Raw genomic sequence first — 11,349 nt, forward strand, 5'->3', positions numbered from 1 at the left:
CACCATATAAATATATTTATATATATATATATATATATAATACTGAGTCATAACTGAGAAGGTATAATATAGCACAATGTAGCTTAAATTTATTGATAAAGATTTGATATATGAGTGGTCAACATTTTTGTGGATATATAATCACTTAATCCTATGCGACATTGGACTTCATATTTGATCTTAAAGGCAAAGTCAACGCAAGCATTGGATCCCTTCCATGCCTTTTTTTCTTCTTCTAATACTGTGCGTTGACTGAATGCCATCCGTAACTGGAACATCCAGAGGACAAACACTTAAATGGCTTTTACTCCTCTCTTTATAAGAATAATAGGTCTGCCTATTTTAGCTTACTGAAACCCCCCAGCTCATCCAGCCCAGAAGACTCATCTCACATTGCTGGGCATGCATCATGCATGCAGCACAGCAGCAGATCGTCTCCAAATCAATCTGCTGCATTTTCCTTCATTTGTGCACTGTCCGTCTTTCTATCTATCTATCTATATATATAAAGAGAGTAATTATGCTTAGACAATTAAATCCCACCCATTTTTACATATAACTACGACATAAAAACTAAAAACACCAAAATACCCTTGAGAAGATAAAAGTATTTTGATAAATTAGAATCTCTCTCGTCTTCTCTCTAAAATATAAGAGTAAACATACCATATAACTGCTCATATGTTATGTATATAATAATTTATGGATGAAGAAGATAATAGAAACTTAATAAAATAAGTCCAAGAGGTCTAAATGCAATTAATACCCTAGTGATAAAAAGAAAATGTGCCTATAAGTCGACGTGCCCATGTTCAACTAAACTAGAGAGTGTTATGATTTTATAGTTCATTTGGGCTTTCTCCTATATCATCCAGCCCATTTAATCTATGGGCTCTCTACGATTAAAAAAAATAAAGAAGAAGTTAAAGTTTAACGCCCCATATAGAGCCCTAAACAAACAACTGGGCCGGCCCACTAGATTATCGTGTCCACTTGGTAACCTCCATTCGCCTATCCATATAGAAGGGGGATCCAAGAGCCTAGTGGACACTTGTTTTGCTACCTTGGTTGCTTAACAAATTAAGCAAACTCCAAGAGGATATATATATATATATATATATATATACCTTCTTCTATGCAAAATTAGACGTACTTGATTACTTGTTATATATTAATATTGGTTATTGGTCTCTTCTGCCTCAAGAAAAGAACCAAGGCTTTGTATTCATAATCCTCAGATTATTGCCCATGGCTGTTGCGAAGAGGTTCGACAAGTCTTCCAACGTCTGTGCAAGCATGCAAAACTAGAGCTGGGGAGATCACTGGGACTAGTCTCTCAGTAGAATTGTCTTTTTAACTGGTCAGAATCATGCGTCTTATTTGAGTTGATATTTTCAAGATTTTGCATGGGATATATATAATGCCATCAAAGACAGAGACCAAATTAAATTAGGACTTCTGGCGTGGTTTAGGGGGGGCCATATATTGATCAAGGCCACTTATATTAATTCCTGCCCATATCTAGCTTGCATTGCACACAAAGGAAAGCTTGCTCATCCTACAGCCATGTCTTGAACCAAAAGTGAGACAAGAACAAAGGGAAGGCATTAGCCACAAAGTGTGACGTGTACGTGACGAATTGTTTGGAAAGGAAAGGGATCCTCATCTACTTATTAGGGCGTACTATCTACTCCACGCCTCCACTTTGCTGATTCTTGTCTTCACCCACTTACCATTCTAAAACCTTTGGCCTATTTCACAGGCCAGCAATTGGATTCCAATCGCATCTCTCGATCATATAATAATAAACAGTGATGGATGATCATTAGTCGTCACACACTGTGTCCTCCTCCAATTCTGCTGATGGACTTCATTACCAGGATACTTTTAAGTTTTAATGAAGTGAGAAAGGAGAAGAAGGATATAGCTACTGGTTAGACTACAATAGAGTATGAATATTTATATATTTATATTTATATTTATATCTTGGAGTCATTCCCAGTTGGCTCGACCAGCCCATCATCCCATGTTCTGGAACGTCTGGCTCTCTTCACGGGAAGAGGAGCAAACGGCTACTCTTTGCTGATAAGGGGATAAGCTTGCAGGGCCCACAGTCGCAGGAATTTCATACAGCAAGATAGTCGCACGTGAACTGGTAGCAAATTTTAACAACTACCAATCTACCATCTGCATCTGAGAGTGTAGAGAATCCTCTCTTTTCTTGGTGGTGCAGGTTTGGCAGCAGACACGTTGTTGAACAGTAGGTGCGGTGAAAAGGTTCTGCGCCAATAAATTATTTTTGTACCAATCCATCCATTTAGGTGTTGCCACGTGGTTCGTGTGGTACACTGCAAGGTATCTCATCGCAAAAGTGAACTTCGATCGTGGGGAGGGGATTAGACTACGTACAGTATTCAGCAGGAGAAAAAAGTCCCAATCTTTTAATTTGACTGCATCCGAGTGCCCCCTCACCCTCAGTCACATGGGAGCATGAAATAATTTAAGTAAACGCCACCCAGTTAACAATAATTTTCCCTTCCCTTCTCTTCTTTCTCTCGTGCAATCTCTCACTCCTCCCATCCTCCAAGTTTACCGTTGCAAGTGGTGAACGTGTCGTGTTATCTCGCCACTTGTCCCCACCGCTCTATCTTTGGGGTATATCCTTCTTCATCGTCCCCATCGCTCCTTCCTCTCCCCCTCCCCCTCCCCCTCCCCCTCCCCTTCCATTTCCATAATTCTTCTCCCCTTCCGCTCCACCACCTACCTTCGATTCCCACCTCTCACTCTCATCTTCATATTTTTTTTCTACTGATAATGTTACTACTACTGCTAGTACTACTCATAGCCACTAACAATGAGAAAGTTCTACTCCAGCGCTAGCATAGTGCTGCTATTCCTATCACTATTACTATTTCATTTGGATTCTAAGCGAGCTCTAACGCACGCTACAAAGTTTGATTTCGATTCTTTAACTCTGGCAAATTTAAAGCTCCTTGGCGACGCCCATCTCAAGAACGGCAGCATCCGCCTCACCCGCGACCTCCCCGTTCCCACCTCCGGCGCCGGCCGCGCGCTCTTCGCCGATCCCATCCCTATCCGCCACCCTTCCACTCGTCTCCCTCTTCCTTTCTCCACCTTCTTCTCCTTCTCTATCACCACGTTAAATCCTTCCTCCGTCGGCGGCGGCATAGCCTTCCTCCTCTCCCCCGATAACTTCTCCATCGGCGACGCCGGCCCTTTCCTTGGCCTCCTCAATGCCGATTCAGCGGCCTCGTCGCTCGTCGCCGTGGAATTCGACACGCTCATGGACGTCGAGTTCGATGACATTAATGGAAACCACGTTGGCGTCGACCTCGGCAGCATGGTCTCCGCCCGGGTCGCCGATCTCGACGCTGCGGAGATCGACTTAAAAAGTGGGCTGCTCATCAACGCTTGGGTCGAACACACTGACGGTGGAGTCCTCCGCGTCTTCGTCTCGTATTCGGACGTCCGCCCCGCTGTCCCTGTCATCGAGTTTGCGTTGGATCTCGGGCAATTCGTCGAGGACTTCGCCTTCGCCGGCTTTGCCGCGTCCACACAGGGGAGCACGGAGATCCACAGCATCGAGTGGTGGAGCTTCTCGTCTCCTTCGCCTACCACCAACAATGTCGCCCCTTCTTCCAATTCAATTATTGCACCTCCCTCTCCGCTGCCGCCATCCGTAGCTCCCGTCGGCTCAAGCGATGCAAAAATTGTTTCGCCGCCGTCTTCGCCTTGCCATAACAACGGGCTATGTCGACAGGGTCCGGGGGCCGTCGCAGGAGTGGCGACGGCCGGGGCTTTCGTTGTCGCGTCCTTCGCCGGTTTCGCCTTCTGGATGTTCGCTAAAAGGTCTAAATCAGTCAAGAAATGGGAGAATTCTACGGCGGCGTCAGAGATTGTGAAGACGCCGAGGGAGTTCAGCTACAGGGAGCTCAGCGTCGCCACACGTGGCTTCGACTCCTCGCGAATCATCGGTCATGGCGCGTTCGGCACGGTGTACAAAGGAATCATCCCGGAGACCGGGGCGATGGTGGCCGTCAAGAGATGCATCCGTAACAACAACGCCAATGGCGGCGATGGTAACACAAATGGAGGACAGGGGAGAACAGAGTTCCTCTCGGAGCTGTCCATCATCGCCAGCCTCCGGCACCGGAATCTAGTCCCCCTCCAAGGCTGGTGCCACGAGAAAGGCGAAATCCTCCTCGTATACGACTTCATGCTACACGGTAGCCTCGACAAAGCCCTGTTCGATCCCAATTCGCCGCCTCTGCCGTGGCAACACCGGAAGAACATCCTCATCGGCGTCGCCTCCGCCCTCGCCTACCTCCACCGCGAGTGCGACCGCCAGGTGATCCACCGCGACGTAAAGTCCAGCAACGTCATGCTCGACGAGGGCTACCTCGCCCGCCTCGGCGACTTCGGCCTCGCCCGCCAAGTAGAGCACGACAAGTCCCCCGACGCCACCGTCGCCGCCGGCACGATGGGCTACCTGGCCCCGGAATACCTCCTCACCGGGCGCGCCACCGAGAAGACCGACGTGTTCAGCTTCGGCGCCGTAATCCTCGAAGTGGCGTGCGGCCGCCGCCCTATCGATGACGACGATGTTAACAACAACAACAACAACAACAACAACAACAACAACCCGGCGAGCAACGTTCGGCGGTTCAGTAATTTGGTTGAATGGGTGTGGGGGCTTCACGGCGATGGGAGAATTCTCGAGGCCGTGGATCGGAGATTAGAGAACGAGTTCGAAGAAGGAGAGATGAGAAGGGTGTTATTAGTTGGTCTCGCTTGCTCGAGTCCGGACCCGGTGATGCGGCCGGCGATGAGAGGCGTCGTGCAAATGCTTAACGGCGAGGCGGAGCCTCCGCTCGTGCCGGGGTCAAAGCCGTCCATGAGCTTCTCTACTACTAACCACCAACTACTACTAAGCCTGCAAGATAGTGTCTCGGATTGCAATGATATGAGAATCAATATCTCTTGCTCTTGGTCGGCTTCGTCTTCTTCCCCTCTGAGAGGTTCCTTCCATGGCGGCGGCGGAGAAGACGGAGTGAATTGACCGGGTGGTGGTCGGATTCGTAACAATTTTTGTCGGATACTAGTATGGACATATGTACATGTGTATTTGTTATTTCTAATGCATTCATTTATATTTATATTAATCTTGGTTTAGATCATACGACTCAATATGAGCTCACTTTAAAATGTTGTTTGGTTTATATTAAGATAGATGCACTATCTAATTTAAAAATTATTATTTAATTTAGTACACTAAATTTAAAAAATTAATTAGATTTAAATAAATTTTTTTTGCCATCCATTTAAATCAAAGGACCATCCAAATATAAATATCTTTCTTCTGTTATTTTAATTTCAACTCAACTTCCACTCTAACCCAATCTCAATTCAACTCTAACCCATCTGTCTCTTCTTCTTTTATTTTCATAATCAACCACTTATTTACTAAATACATTATTATGAAATATAATTAACTAAACATATATCTAACAGATACAATGTTAAGACATACAATCAATCAAACAAGCCATATATTTCTCTAGATATAACATTTAGAGAAATATGTATCTCTTAATACACATGTATTTTTAAATACAAGAAATCAAATAACTTTTAAATACCTAAATCTTAGGTGTTTATATATACCGTGAATCTTGACAAACTATTGTCAACGTGATGAAATATGACTTCCATTTTGTTGTTGGAAGGTTGGTGTCATGACTCATGACTCAAGAGCATGAGCATGAGTAGGCCATTGTCTCCTTCCTAAATGTCCCTATACTTTTTTAAAATATTTTATTTACTTGAATGTCTTTCTGAAATAGATACTTATATATTTATTTCTCAAAATATATGTTATACGTATAAATATTCTTTTGATTACTTTTTAAGTTAACTCTTAGCAATTTAATAAAAATACTCTTTGCTAAAATAAATCTATAGAATTAGAATAAAAATAAAATTTATCTTTTTATATTTTAAATATTTAATTTTAATGGTTAGTTAACTCTCACGTATATCAATCTTAGAGATTTTTGAAGAATATATATATATATATATGCAAAAACCTCAATTTTTAAAGTCGCAATCTTTTTGTTATTTGGCTTCTTGTAAACTTGATAGAAATAGAACACTTGACAACTAAAGTGTCACTATCAAGGTAGACTAGCAACAACACAAAACCATTGCCAATTTAGACATGTGTAAAGCACTTCGGAGTACACACACGAATGATTAATTAAATTTGATGGGTTGGTGAGAGTGGATGGTGGATAATTGAGTTAACCAATGATTAGCCCATATGACTAGGTTTGTAGAAGAAGCAAGGTGGAGCCTGATTAGATAGAAAATTCTTTCTTGGCTCTAGCTCGGCTTGAACTCGAAATCAGCTCAATATAATTAGTTTTAGATCGGCTCGTCTCAAACTTGTGAAAAGCTTGAGCTTAGCTCGGTAGCTTTGGCAAAGTGTCTTATGGGCATAGAAATAGAGGTGATTATCGGTCGGGCTAGACTGAGTTCTAGTCGAGCTTTTAGGTCAATCCAGACTTAAATATTAGTTCACGGCCTGACTCAAATAGAAGTGATTATCAGCCGGGTCTAAACTGAGCTCAGGCACAAGTTAGAGCCAGGATTGGACAAGTCAGGTCCAACAATCACCTCTACATAGAAATAACAGTTCAATAAAACGGTTGCTTAAATTTATCAGCATCAACGTCCCAGTATTTAATAAGGCAATATTTTCTGGACACTAAATATATAGCGAATGTTTCTCATAAATTTTACATTCATAATATTGCAGTATAGAAATAAAGGTGGTAAGGTTATACATTTTCATTAATAGTCAAGACTAATTGGCATCAGGGTAAATCATGTAGGCTTGTCAGCATGAGCAAAAATAGATTTATAATAGTTGCCAAAATTTTAACACTGAATCTTATTAAATTTTTGTCTACAAAACCACTAACTATCAGAATAAAATATCCACACAGAGAATTAGAAGCTTGTGGATAGTAAAGGCATGATTGTCGAAGAGTTTGGAAGAAAAAGATTTTGGGTAAGGTAGAGGCGTAGGGGCCTAGTAGCCGGAGAGTAGTAGCCACAAGAGTGAGATTTAGAATGTGGAAGAAGATTTTGAGCAAGATATATAATCTAAGGTTTAGAGCTTTTAGAGTTATATATATTTTTTAAGATTCGTTGGATCTTTTATATATATATATATATATTCGAGTTTGAGTGAGCTAGGTTTGATTCAACAAGATTAATTCTTTGAGCTTGCTAATAAAAGCTCAGTTCAGCTTGTTTAGAGCACGACTTGTGAGCCATGAGCCCCACTTAGAGACCAGCTGAAAGTTACTTGTGTGGTCCCATTGTAAGGTTAGAATGGTTGATGGCTACTGTGCATCCTCTATCTCGCCCTATCAGTTTCCACCATTTGTACTGTTTTCTTAGATTGTATCACAAATAGTAGTGCATCAGGTGGTGGAGCTAGAATGTTATTACAAGAACAATTACTCAGAATTTAAATAAAAAAATTTGTATAGTTACCAAAAGATAATGACATTTTTTTAATACAAAAAGCTAAAGAAGTTTAATAAAAAGAAAGCCTCATCTCAAATACAACCGCAACTAGAATTTTAAAAATATTATTAATGGTAGAGTTAATAGTTTAGACAGCCTGAATTAATCCATAGATCGAAAAAGAAAGAGCTGCGGAAATAATTCAGCTGTTCATCTTAGGTAAACTCTATATATGAAGATTTTCATATGTTTGATTGCTTCACTTGATTCATCTTTTAAGAAAGACTATTTTCAGTAGTAAATAAGTCACTTTTTTAATTTATTTTTTGTAATCAAACGTCAAAATAAAGAAGAGTAATTTCTTCGCATTTTATATTTTTATACCTATACTTTATCCATGTTATTATTAATGAGTTCTAATTAAATGCCAAAAGCGTCGTTGGAACCAAAATGTTGTTCATTTCAACGTCGGGAAGCCGAAGCCATTCGTGCGTGGGAGATCACTCGCTTGCTCCGAGAAATTAGTAGAGCTTCTGGTCCTCAACGTTTCACCTCCAGACATGTCCGCGAATCCCATCCGCCTCTCTCGGAGACGAATTCGACGTCTAAATCCATACCCTCTTCTCCTCCTCTTCCTTTCCTATCCCACCTCAGGCGGTTCTTGTCCAAATGTGAGATGTTGGTTCGTTTTCTTTTCTGGGTATAGTGGATGCATGTCGAGAGTTTGTAGAATTGCGTCTGTGAAGTCGTTTGTTTGATTTGAGTGAGGACGAGAGAAGGAAGGGGTGAGAGTTTGCTTGCGAGATGAGCTGTTTTTCTTGTTTCACGTCTGATGAGAAGAAGGCGACAAAGAGGATCGATCAGAAGAAGGAACCAGCGGCCGTGCTGGTCACAAGGAGGGAGAGTGAGTTGCCCAGAAGATGTGGTAAGATGCCATTACTTTATTCTCTACATTAATGGAGAAGTTGCTTTTTGATCAAATGTTTTAAACCATTCTCTAATGAAATTAAAGATTGTCATTTTATTGTGTTGGGTTATATTATATATGCTGAAATTTTTGAGTAATTGTCATTTAGCAAAATGCCGTTACACAACAATGCGACCTCACTCCCATTACTACTAAGGTTTTGTTCGTGATCCATGGAGTCCTAGTAGGATATATAACTCGCCACCTCTTTGGTTAAATCTGTTCATGAACTTCTCCGTAGCCTGGACAATATTAAAAGTTATAGTAGGATTAATACTTGGTCCTCTCCATATAGATATAATGAATATCTTGTCACCATTTTGTTAAGGCGTATCTTTGATTAACTTAGGAAAGAAAAGGATGATTTCTGAGATATCAGACATACATAGGCTTATAGTTGTTAGCTGCTTATGCAGAAAGCGCCATACAAAAGACGATACCAGAAGCTTCATCGAAAAGAGAATCTGGCAATGGAAACATTGCAGCACAAACATTTACATTCCGGGAGCTGGCCACAGCTACCAAGAATTTTCGGGCTGATTGCTTGCTAGGTGAAGGGGGTTTCGGAAGAGTTTATAAAGGGCGTCTTGACAAAACTGGCCAGGTACTTGTGTTCTTTGACATCCATCACTTACTCAATTGAGTTTATGGTGGGTTCCTTGACAATATGACTGATTGAGATCTCATGAGTTTATGCACTAGTAGTCTAATACCATCTTGTTGGCACCAGCTTGTGGCTGTCAAGCAACTGGATAAGAATGGTCTTCAAGGAAACAAAGAGTTCCTTGTTGAGGTTCTAATGCTCAGTCTTCTTCACCATCAGAATCTAGTCAACCTTATCGGATATTGTGCAGATGGAGATCAAAGGCTTCTGGTGTATGAGTTTATGCGTCTGGGTTCACTGGAAGACCATTTGCTTGGTTTGTTTCTTTAAATTCTCCAGCATTATTTCATATTCCCTTCTGCAGTATGTCACACCATCATGTTCTCTTGATACAAAGAGTTTCTACATGAGCATTGAAATATTTGACCATTCATGCATATGAAAATCATTTGGATATCAATTGATGGTGATACATAGGGTTGTTTGTTCTAGGATAGCCCGTCCTATAGTTTATTGGTAGTCGAGTGTGTTGTTTGTCTAAATTAAGTCATGAACTACTGTGTTTGCAGATATCTCTTATGATCAGAGGCCATTAAGCTGGTATACCAGAATGAAGATAGCTTTAGGTGCTGCTAAAGGTCTAGAATACCTTCATGAAAAGGCCAACCCACCTGTCATTTACCGTGACCTCAAATCATCCAATATCCTACTCGATCAAGACTATAATCCAAAACTTTCTGATTTTGGACTGGCTAAGCTTGGCCCTGTTGGAGACAAAATACATGTCTCCTCGAGGGTGATGGGGACGTATGGCTACTGTGCACCAGAATATGCAAGAGCAGGTGAACTCACAGTTAAGTCAGATGTGTATAGTTTTGGAGTTGTTCTTCTGGAGCTAATCACAGGGAGAAGAGCTGTCAACACAAGTAGACCAACAAATGAACAGATTTTGGTAAACTGGGTATGATTCACAAACTTTATTCTTGAGCATCTTAAATACTATATTTCTTAGTAACTTTCCCTGGATTGATATTCCGTTGGTACTTATTTGAGATTGTCATAAATCAATCAAAGAATTATATGCGAATGATTGTATTTAATTTTTCTTGCATATATTAGAAGTGTTCTGCCTCTGCTTATACATGCTTACTATTAAATCTTCAATCGCCGGTCCTAACCTTGGATAAAGGAAGCGGGTTGCAGTTGGTAGAGTAAAACACTAAAACCTTTTGTCTGCATTGTCTTCCTTTCCTTTGAAATAGATGAATGAGATTGTTCAAGATAACCCAAGTCCGCAAACAAGTGATCCTAGTTTTCAGTATTCCATCTATGCAACTCTTTCAAGATTCACATAGTTCGTGTTGGAGCCTTAAAGATTTAAATAGTTTCAGCATTCATTCTATAGAAAGTTTGCACTAAGATAGCTGAATGGAGAAGAAGAATCCATTACAACTAATGCCAAACAGTTGGATTAAAGATTTGCTCTTCTTGTTCTTCTTGTAGATTGTATAGGCCCTCTGGTACTTCCTCAGGTTTCAAGTTCGTAATCCTTGATGTATTTTTTGACTCTAATAGGCACAGCCGATGTTCAAAGACCAGAAGAGGTTCTCAGAGCTTGTTGACCCACTTCTTGAAGGAGACTACCCAGAGAGAGGCTTGAATCAAGCTGTTGCTGTAGCTGCTATGTGTCTACAGGAGGAAGCCTCAGTCCGTCCATTAATGGCTGATGTCGCTGTGGCTTTGAGCTTCCTGATGGCTTCGGATAGTGAGGATGAGAGCTCGGCTCGTCCATCTCAACCCCCACTCTTTGAATCTAATGCTCTAGTAGGTGATTACAGCAACCATGAAGAGGAGAGTGCCGTTGATCGGCAGCGTGCTGTTGCAGAGGCCATTGAGTGGGGATCGAACTCCAGACGCAACCAGCGACCCCGAAGTGAGATTAGTTTGTTGTGAAACTAGAAACTTTTTGGTGCTTGTATTTTTACTGCAACTGCTACAAATATGATTACGATAGAAAGCTATCCCAAATAATTGGGTTGAATTTGAGAGTCATTTTCCAGTCTTTCCGTTCAACTCCATTTTTTGAGGAATTTTTTCCTGAAGCTAAGGCTATCAAGTCTCTTATAATTACTCTCATCTGAAATTAAACGCTGCTTAGTGGTGAATAATTCATATTGTCAACTCTCACGGGCATTCATTTTTTGTTTTACGATACAATTTC

At 41.2% G+C, this 11,349-nt stretch overlaps 2 protein-coding genes across 2 annotated transcripts; both read left to right on the forward strand.

Annotated features, from left to right (window-relative positions):
* The first annotated feature begins 2,720 nt into the window (after window positions 1-2,720).
* Window positions 2,721-5,198, forward strand: LOC140781278 (L-type lectin-domain containing receptor kinase VIII.1-like). Its single transcript, XM_073127200.1, has one exon. The coding sequence runs from the start codon at window positions 2,855-2,857 to the stop codon at window positions 5,078-5,080; it is 2,226 nt and encodes a 741-aa protein (XP_072983301.1). The 5' UTR covers window positions 2,721-2,854; the 3' UTR covers window positions 5,081-5,198.
* A 3,041-nt stretch (window positions 5,199-8,239) lies between these two features.
* LOC140781281 (probable serine/threonine-protein kinase PBL25) lies at window positions 8,240-11,226 on the forward strand. The gene is made up of 5 exons (XM_073127204.1): window positions 8,240-8,482; window positions 8,941-9,128; window positions 9,255-9,444; window positions 9,698-10,089; window positions 10,704-11,226. The coding sequence occupies exons 1-5, from the start codon at window positions 8,362-8,364 to the stop codon at window positions 11,079-11,081; spliced, it is 1,269 nt and encodes a 422-aa protein (XP_072983305.1). The 5' UTR covers window positions 8,240-8,361; the 3' UTR covers window positions 11,082-11,226.
* The last annotated feature ends 123 nt before the right edge of the window (window positions 11,227-11,349 follow it).

This window comes from Typha latifolia, chromosome 2 (assembly GCF_019914945.1).
Source record: "Typha latifolia isolate L0001 chromosome 2, TyphaL0001v2, whole genome shotgun sequence".
NCBI lineage: Eukaryota > Viridiplantae > Streptophyta > Magnoliopsida > Poales > Typhaceae > Typha > Typha latifolia.

What these genes read in the sequence shown, in the direction of transcription:
- LOC140781281 (XM_073127204.1), top strand. Translation starts at nt 8,362, where the DNA reads ATGAGCTGTTTTTCTTGTTTCACGTCTGATGAGAAGAAGGCGACAAAG. An exon ending in GTCTTGACAAAACTGGCCAG is followed by an intron (nt 9,129 to 9,254) that starts GTACTTGTGTTC and finishes TGTTGGCACCAG; the next exon opens with CTTGTGGCTGTCAAGCAACT. An exon ending in AACAGATTTTGGTAAACTGG is followed by an intron (nt 10,090 to 10,703) that starts GTATGATTCACA and finishes TGACTCTAATAG; the next exon opens with GCACAGCCGATGTTCAAAGA.
- LOC140781278 (XM_073127200.1), top strand. Translation starts at nt 2,855, where the DNA reads ATGAGAAAGTTCTACTCCAGCGCTAGCATAGTGCTGCTATTCCTATCA.